The sequence below is a fragment of the Phycodurus eques genome, chromosome 21 (assembly GCF_024500275.1).
Source record: "Phycodurus eques isolate BA_2022a chromosome 21, UOR_Pequ_1.1, whole genome shotgun sequence".
Classification (NCBI taxonomy): Eukaryota; Metazoa; Chordata; class Actinopteri; order Syngnathiformes; family Syngnathidae; genus Phycodurus; species Phycodurus eques.
Genome location: NC_084545.1, coordinates 14,652,332 through 14,674,441, shown reverse-complemented (window position 1 = coordinate 14,674,441; position 22,110 = coordinate 14,652,332). Strand labels below are relative to the sequence as shown.

Genomic DNA, 22,110 nt, shown 5'->3' with positions numbered 1-22,110 from the left:
AAAAAAAAAAACAAAAAAAAAAAAAAAAAAATCTACCTTTTGTCTGTAATGTAATCTATATACTTAATATATCTTAAGATCACACACCATGCCGTTTGACCTTCCTATGCACACAATATTCATACTTTTTGCTCTTCCCTGTTACAAGTTGGTGCCATTGATTGAACGATCTCACTGAAAAATTGGAAAAAAGAAACGTGTGCAACGTACGACCTTTAAAAACCAGTGCACCATGGAGAAGAAAGGAATCTTGTTCAGAAAAACATAACAAAAAGGAAAATTGGTTAGATAGATCATGCCTGGTATATGAGCCCTGGTTGTCTTACATCTCTTACGTGTTTCATGGCGCAGTAAAAGCGCGTAGCGATCCGCAGTGTTTGCAGCCTTTGCTGAACGTTACCAGATTTGGGCCGCAGGGGCACATCCTCTGGTGGGGGCGGCTGCTAGAAAAAGGGGGAGCGAGGAAGGGGCGGTCGGGGTGGAGGGAAGGAGAGAAGAAAGGAGAGAGGAAGGGAGGAAGGAAGTTGGAAGTAAACGCCAAGTATTTAAAATGTAAATGAACACAAGTGGTTTTGTTTTCCATTTAAAAATTGGAAGAGGGTCGGAGAGGGTATCAATGCGACAAACCTTTTTGGCCAGTCAAACTTTTTGGACTGGTCAGCTGGCTCGGCCACAATTCATCAAATTCCATTTTACTATCTATCAACAGTAATAATAATAATAATAATCTTTGTCTGTATTCCTCCACTGAACATGCTGGGAATCTTCATTACTCCACCCAACATGCACGAATGTCAGTTTTGTTGAAAAAGGTCCCTTTCAGCAGCTGACCAAGAAAGGAGGCAGGTTGGCAGGGCTGCTCTAAGGAGATGTGGACCGAAGCTAAGCAGAGCAAGGCAACAAATAGAAACTCTTCGGGTTTGGGGCTATATCTATGGGTGTACAATTAAGCTTATAGGTGCTAATCTATTGTCAAGACAGTCCACTCAGCAGTCACATCTTAACCTAGGCGTGGTACACTAAGATATCAGGCACTGCCGGTGTGAAACGAGCGCCGACATACACAAAGAGGTGTTCCAAATATAAACATTGGAATTTTAATTAATGACTGACATGATACATTTACCCACCCCGTTTGTACTAAATCATGGACAGGTTAAGAGAAAACTACATGTGATATATGGGGTGAAAATCAACGTGAACAGAATGGGGCTGGTGTTCACACGCTGAAATGTGTTGGATAAAACGTAACTATGAAAAGATGCAGAAGAACTTAGTATATACCATGCAGAAGCATGCATGAAAGGGAGACAGTCATGCAGTCAGAAAAGAACCCTGCCATGCTTGCTGTATGAGTATTTGAAGCCATTTTAAAACACACACTGCAAGTGTTCGTCTTTCACTTGTTGCACACTCACAATAGGAATGTGTGTAGGTGTCCACACTTGAAAGGTTCTGATGTTAACACTGTCACGCACAGTCAAGAGTGCTTTAGTGAGTACCTGGAGCAGGCAGGGTGAACCACCACCACATGTTGTCGTTCTATTGTTTAGTATTCAAAGACATGTAAGATAATAAAACTAAAGTAAAAAGTAAAAGTACAAATGCAGGGTTTCCCATGACCACAACATATCCTCAGCTTTTTGCGTGGAAACACTTTTTCCCCCCACATTGAATGTATGAGCCAAAACCCAAGCAAGACATCACACTATTGGCCACTGCTGAAATCTCAAACAGTTATAAACATACAAATTCTGACAAATAAAACCGTTTCCAGTGTTTTACAAACAAAACGCCACTGTCGCAGCAGCAGCAGCAGACAAGATATATCCTTCACCTGGGTGGATACTCTTGCAGCCTTTTATGGCTTGAGGTTGCACAAGTGGGAAAGAGCACTGTAATCCAAGTGGCAATGAGTGAATAAGTAGAATACATTAAAAGGTAAAACAAATACTACATTCCCCTCACAGCTGTAAGGATGCTGCTTGGTGAGTAAAACATTAGTTCTAGTCAAAACATGTTGATTCATTATAAAACCCCAGAATTGTATTTTGTCTGACAAGGCTAAATTTAGCTCATGGAGTCCCCAAGGTCTGACACACCTCACTGCGTCTCATCCCACTCCATAGTGCACGGCAATTAAGCTACCAGAAATCCAAATAGCAAGTCTAAACCCTTCTGAGTTAGAAAAAAGTAGCTCCCACATACACAGCCTTAACACAAAAGTCTCTGGGATTTCAACTTTCTGAAACTGTCGGCAAGACCCTTCCCTTGGATAACTGCTGCAGCAATTAATATGATAAATCGGCAGTAACTTCTGATTAAAATAAAAAATACTAATATATGGTAGTCCACACACACCTGCCACCATTTACATTTTAAAGTGGCCAAAAACCAACAACACTTGCATATATATATTTATGCGTGTGTAACGATAACTCGAGCACATGGTTTGGTTTTATCACGGTCTTAATCTCACAGTACGATAATTATTGCGATATCGTGGGAAAATATCACAGCATTGCACTAAGACTCACAGTATTGTAGACGTGTTCACGGTACAGGTTGAGTGAAGAGGCAAAAAGGAGAACCGAAAAACCTTTTTCTTGCTAGCTGAATCCTTCCCAAAAAGCTTTAATAGTTTCTGTGTTTTCCCCCGCAGGTTTTTGTGAAAAAGACATTGGCAAATCATATATTACCGTGCACTTATATCCCCGTCCATTCAATTTTTCGTATATGGCAGTGGTCCCCATCCCCCGGTCTACTGTACCGGTCCGTGAGACATTTGTTACCGGGCCGCATAGAAGGAATGACCAATTTATATAATTTTTTAGTTTTGTCATAGTTTTTTTTTTTTTTAGAACATTAGAAATTGGATACTGCCTACTTACAGTGATTTCTTGGCTTAAGTTAAAAAATTAAGTCAGAAACGCAAACACAAAGGCAGGTTTAGAAAACAGTCAAGTAACAATACATAAAATAATCATGGGACTCCTACTTAGTTTCTTAGTGATCTTGTAAAATGATTCATTTTTCCGAGCAGCCGCTGTAATGTTGTAATTTGAAATGTGGACATTTCATTTGAAGAGAGGTACGTACGCAAGAGGATTTCTTTATGCATTGATGCCTGTATTTTTGTATGGTGTCGAAGTATTTTATTATTTCCTTTTTGGGACTAATGGTGGAGGGATATGTTGTACAGAGAGTCGGAATCGGTATTCCGTCTCTGTGTGATGTTCTTTCCCGCACGAGTTAGATAAACATTAGAACACCACTTAAGAGTCATACTGTTACTATATGCTTGAGTAATTCGGCCGAAGCTCTCTTCGTGGAGGGCGCGGGGGCCGTTACTAAAAAAAAATAAAAAAATGCCATTTTGAGTAATGAGCAAAGTAACATGTTACTTTTCCCGGGAGAGTAATTAGACTAGTTACTTCTTCAATCAATCAATAGTTACTTTGACATTATCAATGTCTCCCGCCAAACAGTTATTGCTGGTAGTAGCCGGTGATTCAAACAAAAAGCGGTCCATATATGCGGATGCATTTAACCGAGACCACCCTCTTTTCCAATGAATGGAAGTGATTCGGAAGTGATTGTTTATTACACAATGCTCAGTGACATTTATGGTACTGCACCATAAAGTGCAAAGAAATGCATGATTTCACTGTCGCCACACTATTTTTGTTATTTTCCTTGGTAAAAAGTGTATTTGATTGTTGTTAGGCAGTCACAGGCACTGCTCATCACCTGTCCAATACACTCCCAACAATGAAACATGGTGGTGGCAGCATCATGCTGTGGGGGTGTTTTTCAACTCAAGGACAGGACGACTGGTTGCAACCGAAGGAAAGATGAATGTGGCCATGTACAGGGATATCCTGGATGAAAGCCTTCTCCAAAGTGCTCAGGACCTCAGATTGGGGCGAAGGTTCACCTTCCAACAAGACAATGACCCTAAATACACAACTAAAATAACAAAGGAGTGGCTTCAGAACAACTCCGTGACTTAAACCCAATTGAGCATCTCTGGAGAGACCTGAAAATGGCTGTCCACCAACGTTCACCATCTAACCTGACAGAACTGGAGAGGATCTGCAGAGGATCCCCAAATCCAGGTGTGAAAAACATTTTGCCTTATTTCCAAAAAGACTCATGGCTCTTTTAGCTCAAAAGGGTGCTTCTACTAAATACTGAGCAAAGGGTCTGTTCTTTTTTGTCAGCAGTGGCTTTCGTCTTGGAACTCAGCTATGGATGCCATTTTTGCCCAGTCTCTTCTGTATTGTTGTGTCATGAACAATTACCTTAACTGAGACAAGGGAGGCCTGCAGTTCTTTAGAAGTCCTCCTGAGTTTCTTTGTGACCACCTGGATGAGTCATTGGTGTTCTCTTGGGGTAATCTTTGTAGGACGACCACTGCTCCAATTTTTCTCCATGTGAGGATAATGGCTCTCCCTATGATTTGCTAGAATCCTAAGGCTTTGCAAATGGCTTTGGTAACCCTGTTCAGACTGACAGATGTCAATTACTTTATTTCTCTGGAATTTCTATCGTGCCATTTTGTACCACAGCTTTTATAGATTTTGCCCGACTTGATTTTGTCGGGATAGATTCTATTTAAATGATTTCTTGACTGACCAGATCTGGAGGTAATAAGGCTTGGGTATATTTACATTTGTTTGATGATCCTAAACATTAAAGTGGGGAAACTATAAAAAAAACATAAGAAGTTGAGAAGGGGGCCAATACTTTTTCACAGTACTGTCTGTATAGATCTATAGACATCCATTTTCCGTACCACTTAACCTCAATTAGCGTCGTGGGCGTGTTGGAGCCCATCTCAGCTGACTCTGGGTGAGATGCGGCGTACACCCAGAAATGGTCACCATCCAATCGCAGGGCACATATAGACAAACAACCGTTTGCACACACATTCACACCGACGGGAAATTTAGAGTCTTCAATTAATCTACAATGCATGTTTTTGGAACGTGGGTGGAAACCGGAGTACCTGGAGAAAATCCACGCAGGCACAGGGAGAACATGCAAATTCCTCACAGGCGAGACTGGATTTGAACATGGGTCATCAGAACAGATGTGATAATCAGTCAGCCATATTATATTTTTTATATACCATAAAGGTCAGCATGTTAGACCTCAACATTGAGAAAGTTATTTTTAAACCCTGTTTCAAATGAGTTTGGCAGTATGTGTGTGTGTGTGTGTGTGTGTATATATTATTTTTTTTTGACTTGAGTTCGTTGTCACATTTTTGTGGGGCCAATTATATATTACTCATGCACTCACTGTCGTAGTCTCGCCACGCTGCACTATTTGCATATCTGTTGTTGACCAATACTGGCCACTCATGCCAGGGTAGCATCTGCTCCATTTGCACACTGATTGAGGAGTATCTGCAACATTTGCACAATCAACATTGTCCCAGATTATCGCACTACTCGTCACTTTAAACTGCATACACTCCTTGAAGTCTCGGCGCCCTTTGCACAATGGTCATTGCACCGGACTATTGCAAATCTTAGTCATTCGAACTACTCTAAGTGCTAGAGGACGCTGCATCTTTTGCACAATTGTCAAAAAAAAAACCATAAAAAATGTACCGGCATTACCAGACAACTAGCAACCCTTTACATATATATACATGTGTGTGTGTGTGTGTGTGTATATATATATATATATATATATATATATATATATATATATACATATGTATATATATATATACACACACACACACACACACACACACACATATATATATATATATATACACACACACACACACACACACACACACACACACACACACAGGTATATATACTCAACAGAATTCAAAACACGCACGCACTCACACACAAATCTTTCACACACAAACAGCAAGCAGGGGGATTAATGGAGCAGTAGAAGCAAGGTTCTGAGAGGTTGAAGCAAACTAAGAAACACACACAGCATGCAGGGTACAAGATGGGAATGGGGCAATGGAATAGGTCTAACTGGGTGATGGCAGTTGTATTGGAATTGGTCGCAACTGTGTTGGGCAATAAAATCAATGGAATAACAGATTCTTTGCTGTAATCTCTGATTGTCCCCATGTCTTTTCATAGAGAATTTTGGTATATAAAATTAACGTTTAAATAACGTACAAAATAAAAAAAAAAATTATTCTCCCTTGAGGACATATTCGTGCTAATTTACATTCATTACCCAGATAATAGGGACATTTGATTCTGTTTATTTATGTGCTTTGTGCTGTCCACAACATATTGTACATGGGTCAGAGTGGATTGATGAATTTGTAGCAGTCCGATGTGGTAGGAATGATAAAAAAATAAAATAAAAAAAATGGACATCAACATGCCAGCAATAGTATACATTTTTTTTTTTTTTTTTTTTAACTGTTAAATGATATTAGCCAAACACTAAGCTTGTCAAAATGCTGTTAATTATATACAGTAACAGGTAAAATGAGGATCCTCAATAATCTTTAAAGGAGTGTTTCATAGCCAAACCACATTTGCCAGATGACTGTACCTTCTCCTTGTCACTGGCATCTCGTGCCACAGTGGAACCCTGGAAGAGGAGGGTGGGGAAAAAAAAAAAAAACAAGTTTTTTTACTGGTATTAATGTAGTTTATTTTTCTGTGTTTCCCTTGTACCTTGAGATCATATTTTTTAAAGACGGAAAGGCGGTGCGAGAAGACGTTCCGTGTAACAATCATGTAAGTTGCGTCCCCATCCACGGTGAGCCGGTACATCCCCAAAAACTGAGGCAGCAGTGTGTTGCCATGACACTCCACGATAAACTGCAAAATAAATTATAAACAATCAAATAACGTGTTAAACATCACGCAAGCTCTTGTGTGTCAAAAAGACATTGTAGCAGTCACTTTGAATTAAAGCAAGGCCAATAACTTAATATTATTATTACGCATATGTCACCTGATGGTACTTCTTTAGAATGTTGTGCATTTCTGCAACATCTTCACTGCTGATGGTCTTGATAACATAGCGCTTGTCATACGAAGTATGGAAACGAGCCCCACTTCGTCCCTGGGCCTCACTGTTCAAGGGAGCACTACGAGTCAGGGAGTTCTACAATGAAGGAGAAAAAAAAATCATCATATTTGTCCAGAAATACAGTCAGAAGAATAGTAAGTGGGGTGGTAAAAAAATGCTCTGTCACTGTGATACTGGATCTTTTATAAGGTTTGTATTCTTACTGACACCTATCTTCTACTCCTCAGCATAAACGTAACACTGCAGAATGAGTAGCCAAAGACAGAATGATATCAGCAATTACTTTGTAGGTTCCTCTTTAGATCACAGTTATTTGGCTGTCTGAACCTACCATCTTTACATTTTATAACCATAAGCAAATGGGTTAATAATTTTGAAAATGTCCTTTGTTTCAGTGAAAGTTGCTAGTGTACCATTTTAAACAAACAAACAAAAAAAAAACACTTCAGCAAATGTTCACTATGACAGCAAATGAGAAGGCATTATCATTAAAAAATTGGATCTGTGTTCATTTGCAACTTGACAAAGCTCAAGTAAGAGGAATAAATAAAGCAATACTAAGTACTTCATATGATAAAGACTACTTTTTTTCAATTTCATTTTTTGGTGCGTATTCAAACAATCTACTATTTTACCATGTGGCTTTCTGACCCCACACATTGTGCCTGACCAAACCTATACACAGACAAAAGCAGCTGCTGTCCAGACTTTGGAAAAGTCTCAAAGTAACATGATCCCATCATCCTGTCTATGTGCCTCATTCTTCAAGAATTTGTGATGTCCTATTACCCTTGGTTACCTCTACCCTCTTCAAACTCTTAGCATCTTTTGGTGCAGAGGAATAACCTTTGAGGCACATGCCATATAACATGCTTCTGCATGAAAAGGCTGGCCCATAAATTCAGTTCTGCTAAGATTCAGATCTTAGTTTGAATGTGTTTTGTAGGAAGAAAAAAAAAAGAAAAGCAGCAGCACTGAAGCTGACGCAAACAACTCGCTGTAATGATGGCTATTATCATATAGTCTTTAACACTCGCAACTGCCCACTTACAGCACTTAAACACTAATATAAACATTTAGGATGGACAGCTGCACTGAGCTGGGACACAATGACCTCCAAAGCTCTGCCAACTCACGGCATTAGAGTGGGGGTTGTCTTGGAGGGAGGGAGGGAAAGAGGGAAAGAGAGAGAGAGGGCATGAGAGAGAGAGAGAGAGCGAGAGAGAAACAAAACAAAGAAATCTGAGATGTGGGCCCAACAGAATAAACGCTACTTCTGGTAACCTTTGTTTTTGTAGTTAATTGTGATTTTCACAAATTGTTTTTCAGTAATCAGTATACCCATTGTACGAGATGGTTTTGCTTAGCAGTTGCTTCATTCAAAAGTGTAATAGTAGTATCAGTCAATAGTACCAAAGAGTCTGCCATGTGCGGCAACTTAAATAAATACATGATACATTCAGCAGGGGTGTTCTTTTAAACTTTAAATTTGGGTACATTTTCCTACCAAGAAATCCTGGTCATCGATGCCAAACCTCTCCCTCAGGTTTCTAAACACCAGGGGGCAGTACTCCTTGAATTTGAAATGGCTGGGCATGTTTTCTCTGCACAAGGAAGAACAGCAACCACACAGTTGTGAAATGACCTTTTTGGGTCCAATACTAAAATTGACAATGCAAACAGGGTATACATATACACAGACAACACAAAGATCTTACTTATTGAATAGATGGTTGTCCACTTTAATCTTAGAATAGGCCTTGAAGTCATCTGGCATGAGCATGATGGGAATCTGAACATGGCTCAACTCATTTATCTGCAGGAAAAACAAAGGAGACTGGTGATAATGCAAGATACTTCAAAGTTACAATTATTACATACATGGTGATATCTGTGTAAATCTGCAAACACCATCGATGAGTTAAATTTCAGAACCTTGTGGCAGAAATAATCTTAAATCAGTTGCACCTTTATAACCCATGAAATGCAACCCCGATAAGATATTAGGACTAATTTACAATGTAGCTCAGCTTTGTTCTGCAAAGCCCATCAATGTCAGCATATGTAGCAACACAATCCATTTATAGAAGGAGCTCTTCATGCTAATGTAACGTACAGATATGAAGGACAGCTGTAGGGAAAAAGGTGGAAATCTTGCCAGAAGGGCCAGACACCACAAACACACAAACAAACAAACACACACATAAGGGTTTCCATGTGGGATGAGGGCCTGCCGCTCGCTCCTCAATGACCGCGCCGGCCGTGCAGGGAAGCGGGTCGGTCACAAGGGGTAGAGTTACGACGACGCGCAGGCTCTTCTCATGGTGCAGCTACAATTACTAAAATAAGAGTACTACTTACTGAACTTGAATTGAATAAAAACACCTTTATTGACTTCAGTTTAAAAGCTTCTGGTCCAGCTCTTAAATATTTCTCACAGTCATGCTTTGCTGGAACAATGACAGAGGTGATGATACTACTCGTGCTTTCTCACTGCCTGCAATTCTCGGTCATTCCATGGTGTTTTAAACTGTAGCATTGGGTAAAGTGATTAGGACAGGGAACTCTTCATCTGATAGTCGTGGCTTGCGTGTCTTGTGTTTTGACATTTCATTTTTCTCCAGAGGAGAAAATGGCCATCTGCTGCCTCTATGAAAATTAATAGAAAAATCAACATTTTCAGAAAGTCATACGCAGTGGTGGCTTGAGATATGAGTGGCCTGTCTTAAAAGCTTTTCGAGATACGAACCGCCATTAAGCTGATTATTTTTGCTTTAACTTACAAGTAGGGATGCACGATAACTAATCGGACCGATAACTATCGGCGGGATATTGGGAAAAAAATACGTCACACTTATTGGTCCGATACAGAAAATACTGGACCGATAACAAGAGCTCTATCATTCAGCAGCGGTAGCCAGCGACTTCTGTTTGTATTGGCTTGGGACAGTCACTGATATTTTCACATAACTTCTCCGCCTACAACACCAAAAATAGTCAATATCCGCAGTAAATTAGCATGTGATCACCAGCACTTGCGGAAATGACGAGCATCCAGGGACTTTGAGTTCGTAACTACGATGCTCGCGACCTTTGGAGAGCAGCTCTCAGCAAGACCCGGCGGCCTGTGAAGCAGTAGACTCGCTTAGCAGCTCAAGCCGATAGAGGAGCGAGCAGTGCGGTCTGACTGCATGCAGAAGCATGGTTGTCGCGGTGGGCTAACAGCTCAGGTAACCCCCGCATAGCACCGCTCCTACACAACTTCCTTTGCAACGTTCACTCACTAGATAAATTAGATCACCTACAAATGGAATTAACATCAAAACACGCAGCGGCCCCAGCTCGAGTCCATATCCACAAATGACACACTTCTGCCGGCTTCCTCAGCATCATTTTCCATGTTGTATTTTTAGTCAATGGTACGCACATCTATATTTGCCCTAAATACATTTTTTACTCGATACTTTGCGGTGCATTAACAAGTTGGACATAAATTGGTTTGTGAACCTACTCTAACCCTAGTATTTGTGTGAAAAATTCCCAAGGTTTTCATACAATAAACAGCTTTCCATGTTCATATCTAGAGTCAATGTTACAAGCGACCACTAATTGTTATATAATGCAGTCAAATGGCTAGTCGAATGGTAAACTTCAAATAAATTGTACTAATATATTTTCAACAAAATGATTAAAGTTCTTAAATTGTTCTTACATGTCACAAATTGTGTACCACTTCAGTGGAATGACCCATATACTAACAATTAAATGGAGCCCACATGTAGCAGGTAACTCTCTACTGGCGCAACCATGTTTTACCCAACATTCGACGCCCCTTGCGTGAATTATTATGTTTAAATTTTATTCCACAAACGTGACATTAATCAGACTATCGTGTTTTGACTAAGGTTTGGCATCGAGAATCAATAACCGATTGGAACCGGGACTCCTGTTCCGGTTCTCCCGGAATTGTTCAAATTTAAAAATTTCGATTCCCAGTTTCGATGCCTAGTCCTCTGCTACACACACATATATATATACACACACACTGGGTACGGAAAGTATTCAACCCCCCTTAAATTTTTCACTCTTTGTTATATTGGAGCCATTTGCTCAAATCATTTAAATTCATTTTTTTCCCTCATTAATGTACACACAGCACCCAATACTGACAGAAAAAAAAACAGAATTGTTGAGATTTTTGCAGATTTATTAAAAAAAGAAAAACTTAAATGTCACACAGCCATAAGTATTCAGACCCTTTGCTGTGACACTCATATTTAACTTGGGTGCTGCCCATTTCTTCTGATCATCCTTGAGATGGTTCTACACCTTCATTGGAGTCCAACTGTGTTTGATTATACTGATTGGACTTGATGAGGAAAGCCACACACCTGTCTATATAAGACCTTACAGCTCACAGTGCATGTCAGAGCATGTGAATCATGGCAGCCTCTCCTCAGTTCAAGACACATGAAAGCCCACATGGAGTTTTCTTAAAAAAAAAAAAAAAAAAAAAAACCACCCAAAGGACTCCAAGATGGCGAGAAATAAGATTCTGGTCTCATGAGACCAAGGGTCCAATGCAATGTTTTTGCATGATTTCTGTTGGTGCATCTCTCTGTGTGGGGAACCACAAAGACAGTTGATTTGTTAGATATTGTGTACCATTAGGGCCGTCTTTTCCTTCAAATGAACATATTTTTTTTCTCCTGCTACAATCTTCCAGGTCAACTAATTTTACTTCCACTGCCGTTAATGACTAATTGTAACCTAAATGAGTGCTCCACTTTTTTGTGCGGTTTTCCAAAGCTTTATTATCCGCTCGAACTGCTCTGGTCTCTTCTTTGAGGGATGAAATATTTGATTCAAGGCAGTCAAAACATTGTTCAAGGCAGCTTAATCATTCCTTGTCGACTGCTTCACCCTTGGAAAAATGCCTCACCATTTGCATCTTCAGTCAGTCTTATTGTCTGAGCTGAGTCGATTGGTGACTTTTGGGGCGAGGATGACTGGACTGTTTTTAGCATGCCTCGGCATCAACAAACGAATTGTTCTCTGAAACTGGATGTTGTTATGATTTAAGTAAGTGTACACTATATTGTAAAATAAATGAATAAAAAACTGAATAAACCGTGCATCCACATTGAAGTCGCCCAACCTCGCTGCTTTACGCTGTTCAGGAGGAATGCTTGTTGCACGCTATTATGTGCTGCCCCAGCTACCTACGAGCTACAGCTAATAAGGCTAAACACAATGCCTAGCCACAGAGGTGAATGTTCGCTACACATCCCACATCAACGCAGCATAATTACAAATCATCACCTCCAGGGTAGCGACTAAGCTACACTTCTGACAACTATCATTATCACGAACGGAGGACAAGGAGTAATCTACAGGAGAAAGCCGTAGATGCCATGCTAATCGCTAAGCTATCGTGACGTGAAGTCGCAAAACCAAATAACTTGAGGAATGCTCATCAAACACCTGTTTGGAATATCCCCTTATCACAGTGCTAAATGATATAAGGTTGAATACTCGGAAAAGGTGTCAATTCTGGTCTTCTTGGATCTCAGTGCAGCTTTTGATACGGTACATCATAATATACTGCTGAACAGGTTGTAAACGTGGGTAGGACTAAATGGAACAGTCCTTAAATGGTTCAGTTCCTACCTGGAGGAAAGGAGTTATTTTGTAACTATTGGAATTGTTCAATCTCATCGAATGGCAATGACCCATGGGGGTCCTCAAGGGTCAGTTCTTGGACCCCTCCTGTTCACCCTGTATATGCTACCCTTGGGTCAATTAAACCACAACAAAACTGAGATAATTGTTTTTGGCCATAAAGAAAAGAGGATTGTTGTTAGTAAATACCTGGAGTCACTCTCTTTAAAAACCAAAGACCAAGTCCGAAACCTTGGTGTTCTGATAGATTCCGACCTGACTTTCAACAGTCGTATCTAATCAATTACTAAACCTGCCTTCTACCATCTGCAGAACATATCCAGAGTGAAGGCTTACATGTGTCAAGCAGACCAGGAGAAGCTCATCCAGGCTTTTATCTTAAGTAGACTTGACTATTGTAATGGTGTTCTGACTGGACTCCCTAAAAAGAGCATTAAACAGCTGCAGCTCATTCAGAATGCTGCATCTCAGGTTCTGACCAGAACAAAGAGTATATTACTCCAATTCTAAAGTCTTTACACTGGCTTCCAGTCAGCTTTAGAATAGATTTAAAAGTTCTGCTACTGGTCTATAAATCACGAAACGGTTTAGGTCCTGAATACATGAATGAAATGCTATTTGAATTTAAACCCAGTAGGGCTCTGAGATCGACAGACTCAGGTCAAATAGTGGAGCACAGTGTCCAAAGCAAACATGGTGTGCGTCACCATGTTTAGCCTTTAGCTATTATGCTGCACACAAATGGAATAAGTTGCCAACAGAATTGACGTCAGCCCCAAATGTGCATGTTTTAAAGTCCGGGTTAAAAACTCTTCTTTTTTCCCATGCTTTTTAGACCATTTTCACTTTTAAATGATATTTCTTGCACAGTACGCTGTTTTGATTGCATTTTTATGTTTCCCCCCCCCCTCTTTGTTTGAAATGTTTACAAGCTGTTTTTTTTTTTTTTTTTTTTTTAAATGCTTTTAATCATGTAAAGTTACCTTGTGTATGAAATGCGCTATATAAATACATTTGCTTTGCTTGCTTTTAACTAGTAGTTAGGTACTTCAATTACAGTGTGAGGAGTACGGGAAGCTCAGGCTGCAGCTACCCTTGTGCAGCCATTTTGCAGGTAGACAACACATCAGGGTCAGACATTAAGGAGCAGTTGGCATGGATTCATGGCCTCAGCATGACTGACTGACTGGCCTACGAAGGCATTTGGCATAGCTCAGGTGGCCATGAAAAAGTGTACCTTTTTAGGCAGTGTATCCAAAGTACACTTTAATCTCCCAGGGGGCATCAAAAGCTGGTATCCTTCTTCATGTCTTCACTTTGAGTCGTAAAATTAGTGATACATGACAAAATATGAAGAGCTCTTTTCTAAATTGTCTTAAATGTAAAACAGAAAAAAAAAAAATCTATCCCATGCTATTTTGTACACTTTGGCAGAATGTGGCATATCCGTTTCAACCAATCAGCATTCGAGCTGCATTGTGAACAACCTAACTCTGATACAGAAACATGATGGATACTTTTGAGTAGAGCTCAGACTCTAAATCCCCATTCGCTGTTCGCAGTGACAGTAATGAACAGCGAATCACAATCGAATCATTACTCCTTGTATGATTCTGAAATGAAGAAGTCATTGTACAACAAATGAAAAATCCACTTAGATATTTTGAAAACTATAGCTCCCTGTTTAAGTCCTGGTTGCAGTTTTTTTGGGGAGTAGCAGATTTTGTCACAACACCCGAAAAGATTCATGACGTATTTTGGTTGGGGCGTTTTAGAAACCACTTTTCCCTCTGGAAAAGATGATTTGGCTGTCGGCACCTCAATTTTACCTCGAGGATTATTAAAACATTTCAAAAGGTATTTCAAAAGAGTCCACAGATGCCACGTCTACATTTCTGCACATTAGTCACTAGCGAGTAGTGGGACAGTACGTCTTTGTAGATTCTCTGGCATCCTGGTCGTAGTCATCTGCAAAGGTTGAATTGAGGGAACTGGACTCTTCTTTGTCGAAAAGTCTAGTTGCCTTGATTTAACCTTTGCGGACTGGTGTGACAGGCACTGACAAAGTGATGGTATTCCATCAGATGCATCCTGGGTAATGAGTGTCGCGACATCACACAGCTGCTCACAATGCCTCCTCTTATTCAATAGGCACAGACACATCTGTAAGGACACCCGAACAATGAATGCTCGTCTAGGCTGTAGAAAATAAACCCGACCCATGCATGTAAAAAAAAAATTTTTAAAAATTAAAATAAAAAATTGACTAACATTCACTGACATTTTTTAGTAATAATAAAAAAAAACTAGGTTAACAGTTTCCTTTGACGACGCCCTGAAATAAAATTCTTAACTTCACCTTTTGTATTGTTGGTACTAAAATGTAACTAGAAAACAGAAATACATTTGTGAAAATGCCAATTACGTTTTAGATCATAGGTAAGTTCTTTAAATAATGCCATTGTGCTACCTTTACAGCGTTTGTAATGTTTCCCTTGGTGGCACTCTCTCAGTGTCTAATTACAGCAATTGTTTCTGACAAGTTTGTCATAGTTTCAATTCATATGAACCTTGTTTATAATCAAATGCCTCCAGCATAGTTCATTGCCCTACAACTGTCACACTTGAAGACTAATTTCATACCACCACGTCCTGTTTGTCTCCATGGTAATGCAAACTAGTTTTCCGGCCCAGAGTGAAGAAAGTATGTGCTATTGCTCCATTGGAGAGGAAGCAAGTGAGGCAGAGTGCTCTGTCAGCAGCAGCATGGCACAGTGCTATCTCTGAACTTTGTCAAAATGATGACTCGCTCTTAGCTGATGACAAGATGTAAGTTGTGTTAAAAGAAGACAGAAAGTTCAAATAGAGTGTTATAGCTATAAATTGGTGGGGGGGAAAAAAACCTGAATTTTACATTTGTATAGTTCTGGAATATCTGACAGTGTATGGGGGTTTCATAAGGCATAATTAATATCTGTCTGCCTGCTAATATTTAATTTGTATACGTTTCCCTACAGAAATTAGGAAATACAACTTTTCTGGTATGTCGTCCCTAAAATAACAATGAACAATACAGCTGTAAATTTTGTTCGAGCTAGAAGAATCACACTTTTTAAATGCATATTCACAAAATTTGCTCTATATTGAACTCATTACAGTAAAACACGAAAAGCACATGATAAAATATATGCTGTATGACTAAATGGCCTATATAAGCATCCCAACATTTTCTAAACTGCCATCCATCCATTTCCAACATCGCTTATCCTGGTTTGGGTCATGGGGCACTGGAGCCTATCTCAGCTGACTTCGGGCGAAAGGCAGACTACACCCTGAACTGGTCGCCAGTCAGTCACAGGGCACATATAGACACAGACAACCATTTGCACACACATTAACTCCGTCACTGAGTGGGAACTGAACCCACGCTGCCCACACCAAAGTCAGGCAAGTGTACCACTACACCATCAGTAACTCCAGCTTCCAAACTTTCTCCAAATATTTCCTAACACATTTAACACAAACAGCATTATGTGCACCAGTCCGCAATGTTCCTCTGAATGACAGATGACATTCATACAACACAATGATAATCACATTTAACATATGGAGAGCCTACTAATTGAAGATGTGACCTTTACCCAGCCTGCATCAAAAGGTTACAGGGTAACTGCATTTAATGGTGGGAGTGTGGACTTAACCTTACACTGACTATTTATATGGCTATTACATCATTACCCAGATGTTTATGAATTGCGAACCCATTAATCATACGTAAGCGCACAAAGCAAGTGGCTATCGTGTCAAAGAACAGAAAAGAGGTTCGGGGTGGGGGGGGAAGTGCCCATAGATAACAGTAAGGCTGCTATAATGTTTGAAGTGTGTTTACAATAGGAACTTGTCTCAGCTAGAGCTATTGATTGTGCGTGATTAACTTTTGATTTAGGCAAGTTTTTTTTATTTTTCAAATTCTAGGAAGAAACGCTTGTTCTCTTGAAACCACTTTACCCGAGGGCCCTGGAGCCTGCATAATCAGTGTGCAGCTGCAAACTGTTGCTACACATTTAGCCACTAATATTAACAGGTTGAAGCAGCTCACACAAGCTTTAGGACACACACACTTGTCATTTAAGCCCAGTACTACTACAATACTGTTTGTGTTAATGGACAGCATTAATTACGCCATTCAATGAGCACAAGAATTCATGTTTGTGGGCCATTCCATGTGCACGATATAACATGGTACTTTTAAAATGAGACCTGTTTGTGGTCATTTCCAGTTCTGTATTTTTTCTTTTGTGACTCATCTCTCACTTCCAATATGGCTCTCCACTACTGCATTATATAACAAGCACAACTGCTCAAACAAATCACATTTAAACTTGACTGAATTTGGCGACTGACTTGCCATATGCCGCCATTTTTAACCTGTAGGAAACACTGTTGTCAGTGGGGATTTCTGCATCCTTCTGTTCATAACCACAGGGTTCAGACATAATGAGGACACAGATAAAAATAGAGCGGTAGCACATGTAGAAGTACAACTGAAGGTAGTCTCCGCCGTCTGAATTGAAAAGAAACAAAGAGACTTTTCCATGAAGAAGTAAAAGTGCTAGTAGTGAGAAAACACAAAAATGTAAACGTGACAGATGGACTATAAGATGACTGTTTAGAGACCAGATTTCACTTCTCCAATATCCAACTTATTTGTTTCATCTTTCTTTTTTGGTAACTTTAACTGAAGGCAACTTTGCTTTCACAGTTCAAATTGCAAGTAGTCATAACTTAGTAGAACAAATAGGTGGACAGGCATGATACTTTTTCTATAACGCCAAAGGTACAGAGACAAAGGTGGCCGAAGGCATAAGAAGGTAGTAATCAGCATGGTAGGTTAATTGAAAACTCTAAATTGCCCGTAGGTGTGAATGGGAGTCCGAATGGTTGTTTGTTTCTATGTGCCCTGCGACAGGCTGGCGACCAGTTCAGGGTGTACCCCACTTTTCGCCCAACGTTAGCTGTGATAGGCTCCAGGACGCCCGCGACCGTAGTGAGGATAAGCGGGACGGAAGATGAATGAATGAATGAATAAACTAATTTAATTACTGTAACTTAGCACCCATTATTTCTGTCATGTTGTAATGTTGGTTTGACCCGACTAATTAGAATAGATGAGATGAGTTTTTGAAGATACTGAGTATACAGTACACAACTATATACAGTAAATGAAGACGTCATTTAAATAGAAACATTGGTCTATCTTGTGATCGGATTGGTGATTGGTTCTCGATTTTTTTAAACTCACTGATCGGCACCACCTGCATGTGAAGTGCCAATGTGAAGGGAGCTATGCTTTATTTTGACTGGAGATTATTATTGTTTTGTGTACAGCATTTTGTTACAGTTGCGGCTTTTGTGAAAGGCTAGCGTTATATAAATGAGTTAAAAAGTTGAAGTGGGAAAGCCACAGATTTGCATTATTGTTCTAATCTGCACTTTAGTTTGTGTGATTTATTTCTGATTTATACAGTTATGTTTACACCACACTTGTTTGGCAGAATTTTGTTGAACGTTGTCGTGGTGAATGCTTGCAAGACTGCAAGTCAAAGTATTTAGAAAGTTTACCCCTGTGGTTGAAGTAGAAAAACTATTTTCATTTTAATTCATGTTTTATTTGCCTGTATCTTAACATAAGCCTGACCTATAAGAATGAAAAATTGATCTATCATAAAACTAGACTTTACGCCGATCTGATCGTTGTTATCGGTATCGGCCGATAATTAGCATTTTATGCTGATCGACTTTCATGTCATAAGTCGCCGATCCGATCAATGACGTCATCGATCGGCTCCGCACAAGACATTTGAGGACCGGGGTTCAATCCCCAGGCCCGCCTGTGTGGAGTTTGCATCTTCTCCCCGTCCCTGCGTGGGTTTTCTCCGGGTACTCCGGTGTCTTCCCACATCCCCAAAACTTGCATGGTAGGTTAATTGAAGACTCTAAATTGCCCGTAGGGTGTGAATGTGAGTATGAATGGTTGCTTGTTTATATGTGTCCTGCGATTGGCTGGCAACCAGTTCAGGGTGTACCCCGGCTCCTGCCCGATGATAGCTGCGATAGGCTCCAGCGCTCCTGCGCGACCCTTGTGGGGATAAGCGGCTCAGAAAATGGATGGATGGATAGAGTATACAGTACACAAGTATATACAATAAATGAACAAGTCATGTAAATCGACACATTGATCCATCTTGTGATCGGATCGGTGATCTGGTATCGTTTTTTTTAAACTTGCTGATCGGTCCCAAAAATCCTGATCGTGTAAAGCCTACATAAAACTAATATTGCTTATTATAATACACAATTTATTGCTTGTGTTTGTTGAGAAATACATGAGGACCTTGAAAAAAATAATCACATATATACTGTATATAACATTGAATCACAATCGCAAGATAGAGGGAAAGAAATTGCAATTTGATTATTTTACAAAATCATTCTACCCTATTAACAAAATCTACCCGTCATACAAACATAATTGCTCCATAAGTGGTACGTAAAATGAATGAGTGCTTATTTACACGCAGGCAGGAATTATGTCAATTAGCAAATTAACATTAACAAAACAAGTGTTATACCTTGTAACGTGAGCTTCCTGCCTACAGTTAAAATTTGGCAGAACGTGACATTACAGCAAATGCCGGTTGCACCAGTTTAAATCAAATTTAACCCGTTGGGGCTCCTGTACCAGACAAGCAGAACTAGAAATTTAATGTCACTACAAGCTATGACAAACTACACCACTAATTAGATGAGTGTGTCAAAACGAAACATTAGACTATAAAAGCCAAGATGCTTAAGGTCTTGATTTTGTAGTTATACTGGCCTTTTTCAGTTATTCCAAGGCAAAGGCTATTCAATTTTAAAACAAGGTCAAGGTCAAACGGTTAGCAAAAATATTTTCGGATTAGCAGTGCACACACCTCAGGCCAAGAGCTGGGCTTCGCAGAAGTTTTTTTTTTTTTTTTTAATTAGAAAAATGATCGGTACAATAAACGTAAAGTGATCTTCCTCCTAAAGACCCCACATCTTACTCATTGTGCTTGCCAACCACTTCCCCATACAACAAAACCATGAAGAATGATGTGCAGAAATGGAAACTGTCTGAATCATGATTTCACCATTTGGTGGCAAACACACGAGATGCAGCCAACACCATGCACCAAACTTACATGTCGAAATGGTGAGCAAAAACTTCAATTATGGTTTCATCACACCATAACACAAATTCCCTGCATGCGTTTTGGAGACCTACAAATTTAGCCCAACTCCAAGCAGACATCCAGACCCAACAGAGGAAAATTAAAGTTTCATAAAGGACCAGCCAGTCTAAAACTAATTCTCATTGAAAACATCTGTTGGGTGAGCCAAAGAGAACTCCGCAGAAGAGAAACCCTCAGTCTCACAGATTTGGATTACATTTTTGCAAGGAAGAGTGGGTAGGAAAATTCCCACCCAAAATGTATTAGTTTTAGCATGTGCTAACGCAACCAGTTAACTGTGCATTTTTCTTCCATCCCTCTCACATATTTTTCAATAATTGACTCGTAAAGGAAATAAGTGGGTTTTTTTTTGTAATGTGTCATTGCACCGGACAACTGCGAGATCAGTCTTTCAAACTGCTCTAAGTGCTAGAGGACACTGCATCTTTTTGCATAATTGTCAAAAAATATATAATAATAATTGTACCGGCATTACCAGATAACTAGCAACCCTTTATTGCTCAGTGACTGTTTTTTGTCAATGTCTTTATGTCTCCAAAGTGTTCTCTGTCAATTGACTGTCCGTTGTCGTACTAGAGCGGCTCCAACTACAAGAGACAAATTCCCAGTGTGTTTTTTGGACATACTTGGCAAATAAAGATGATTCTGATTCTGATGGTCAAGTTGCTTTACATAACATTTTTTTTTTTTTTTTTTCTAACAAAAGTGTCTTTCTACATTGTATTTGTCTTTCAATGGTTGTGTTTGCACTCCGATCAAACCACGGGCAGTGACCCAATGCAAAAAAGGAAGAGGCAGAGCGAGATAAGCGCGAGCATTGAAGATGCGCGCTCTCTCATGACATCGAGCCCTGCAGCTTGCCCTCCATGTGCACAACAGGAAACCACGAGTATTAACTGCTCAAAACACACATCATCCGATGAGTGGCTAGTAGTAATACGCCTAATATAATTTGGGCTGTTTTGCACAAAACAATTGTTGAAAACGTAGCCGTTCATACATATGGATGTCATATTAAGGAAGAGGACAATAATATGCGCAATGACGCATGAAATATGATCAGACTTACCGAGTGGTTGACTCCCCACATCACCACGCTGAGTTGAGGATCGCTGGCACGGAAGAGCTTCACTTTCTGGGCAACGAAGTGCTTTTTTTTGGTCTTGGTTTTGCTAGCAATGGCTGCAGCAATACTGCTCGCCGAAGCCATCGTTTTGCAAACTGGTTATGGGTACTGCAGTCCGTGGGTTAAGCTTCAGAATCTATTCCCTTCGCCGGCACGGCGGCCACCACCTCACGACTCAGTTGATAACAGTGCTATACATTGAGTCAGGTCTCGGGTCAAAATGTCCTAATCCTGTTCTTCACCAAATATCCACCACAAGCCTGGCTAAAACCATATGGCCCAATCTCATCAAGGACTCAAGGGGGCGGGAGGGAAATGTGACGTTGAAGCTACAAATGTCCCTCTCCTTCGGCTGACAGTCCACCAAGACCCTCAGTGTGCATTCTCGAGCACGCCTCTCGGCTCGTAGAAGTCCGCAGCCCTGCGACGACGTCAAGCCTTACTGGGCTGGCATTAGCATAGCCGCGGCAGGCTAGTTAGCGATGATACGGGTTGACTCCATAACGGCGTAAGGCGGGCGGTGGGGTTGGGGAGGGGGTGGGGGGGAGAGAAATCGACAACACTGCATAAAATGACATAGGAAGCGTTGGCCGTTGTCTTGCGAAAACTACTCCATTGGCAATTTGATTCTGGCAAACCGAAGACGGATCGTCTTGACCGGCAGCTAACGTTAGCTCATCCGACCTTCGTTCGCCAGCTAAATGCACCCACCGCCGGTCTGCCGCCGAACACCTGCTATCAGTCCGCAAGCTAGCTGGCTAGCGCTTAGCATTAGCAGCGACAACCTTCGTCCTACCCTTTCGTGCTCCGCCCGTGGAGATGCCAAAGCTGTCGTCCTTTAATGTCGCCGCCCCGTTGGAAACGCAACGAAGGCGACGCCTTTAACGTAAAGCGGCAGGCGACCTCAATCCGGTTCATGTATGCTGCTGCTGTCAAGTGACAGCTCGACAGAGGGGAGTTGACACTCCGGCAGCCTCACACTGGGCT

The 22,110-nt window shown here is 40.5% G+C and overlaps 1 protein-coding gene across 5 annotated transcripts in view; it reads right to left on the bottom strand.

Annotated features, from left to right (window-relative positions):
* pip4k2aa (phosphatidylinositol-5-phosphate 4-kinase, type II, alpha a) overlaps window positions 1-22,110 on the bottom strand; it is a 33,176-nt gene extending 11,066 nt beyond the window's left edge. The window contains exons 1-7 of one of the 5 annotated variants that reach the window (XM_061666079.1): window positions 21,067-22,110; window positions 8,757-8,854; window positions 8,546-8,642; window positions 6,961-7,113; window positions 6,678-6,824; window positions 6,553-6,591; window positions 327-443 (exon numbers count right to left, since the gene is read on the bottom strand). In XM_061666079.1, the coding sequence (XP_061522063.1) occupies window positions 327-443; window positions 6,553-6,591; window positions 6,678-6,824; window positions 6,961-7,113; window positions 8,546-8,642; window positions 8,757-8,854; window positions 21,067-21,207 (792 nt within the window). In that variant the 5' untranslated portion in view covers window positions 21,208-22,110. The remainder of the gene's footprint in view (window positions 1-326; window positions 444-6,552; window positions 6,592-6,677; window positions 6,825-6,960; window positions 7,114-8,545; window positions 8,643-8,756; window positions 8,855-21,066) is intronic. The other 4 variants (XM_061666081.1, XM_061666080.1, XM_061666082.1 and 1 more) reach the window with 4 other exon arrangements.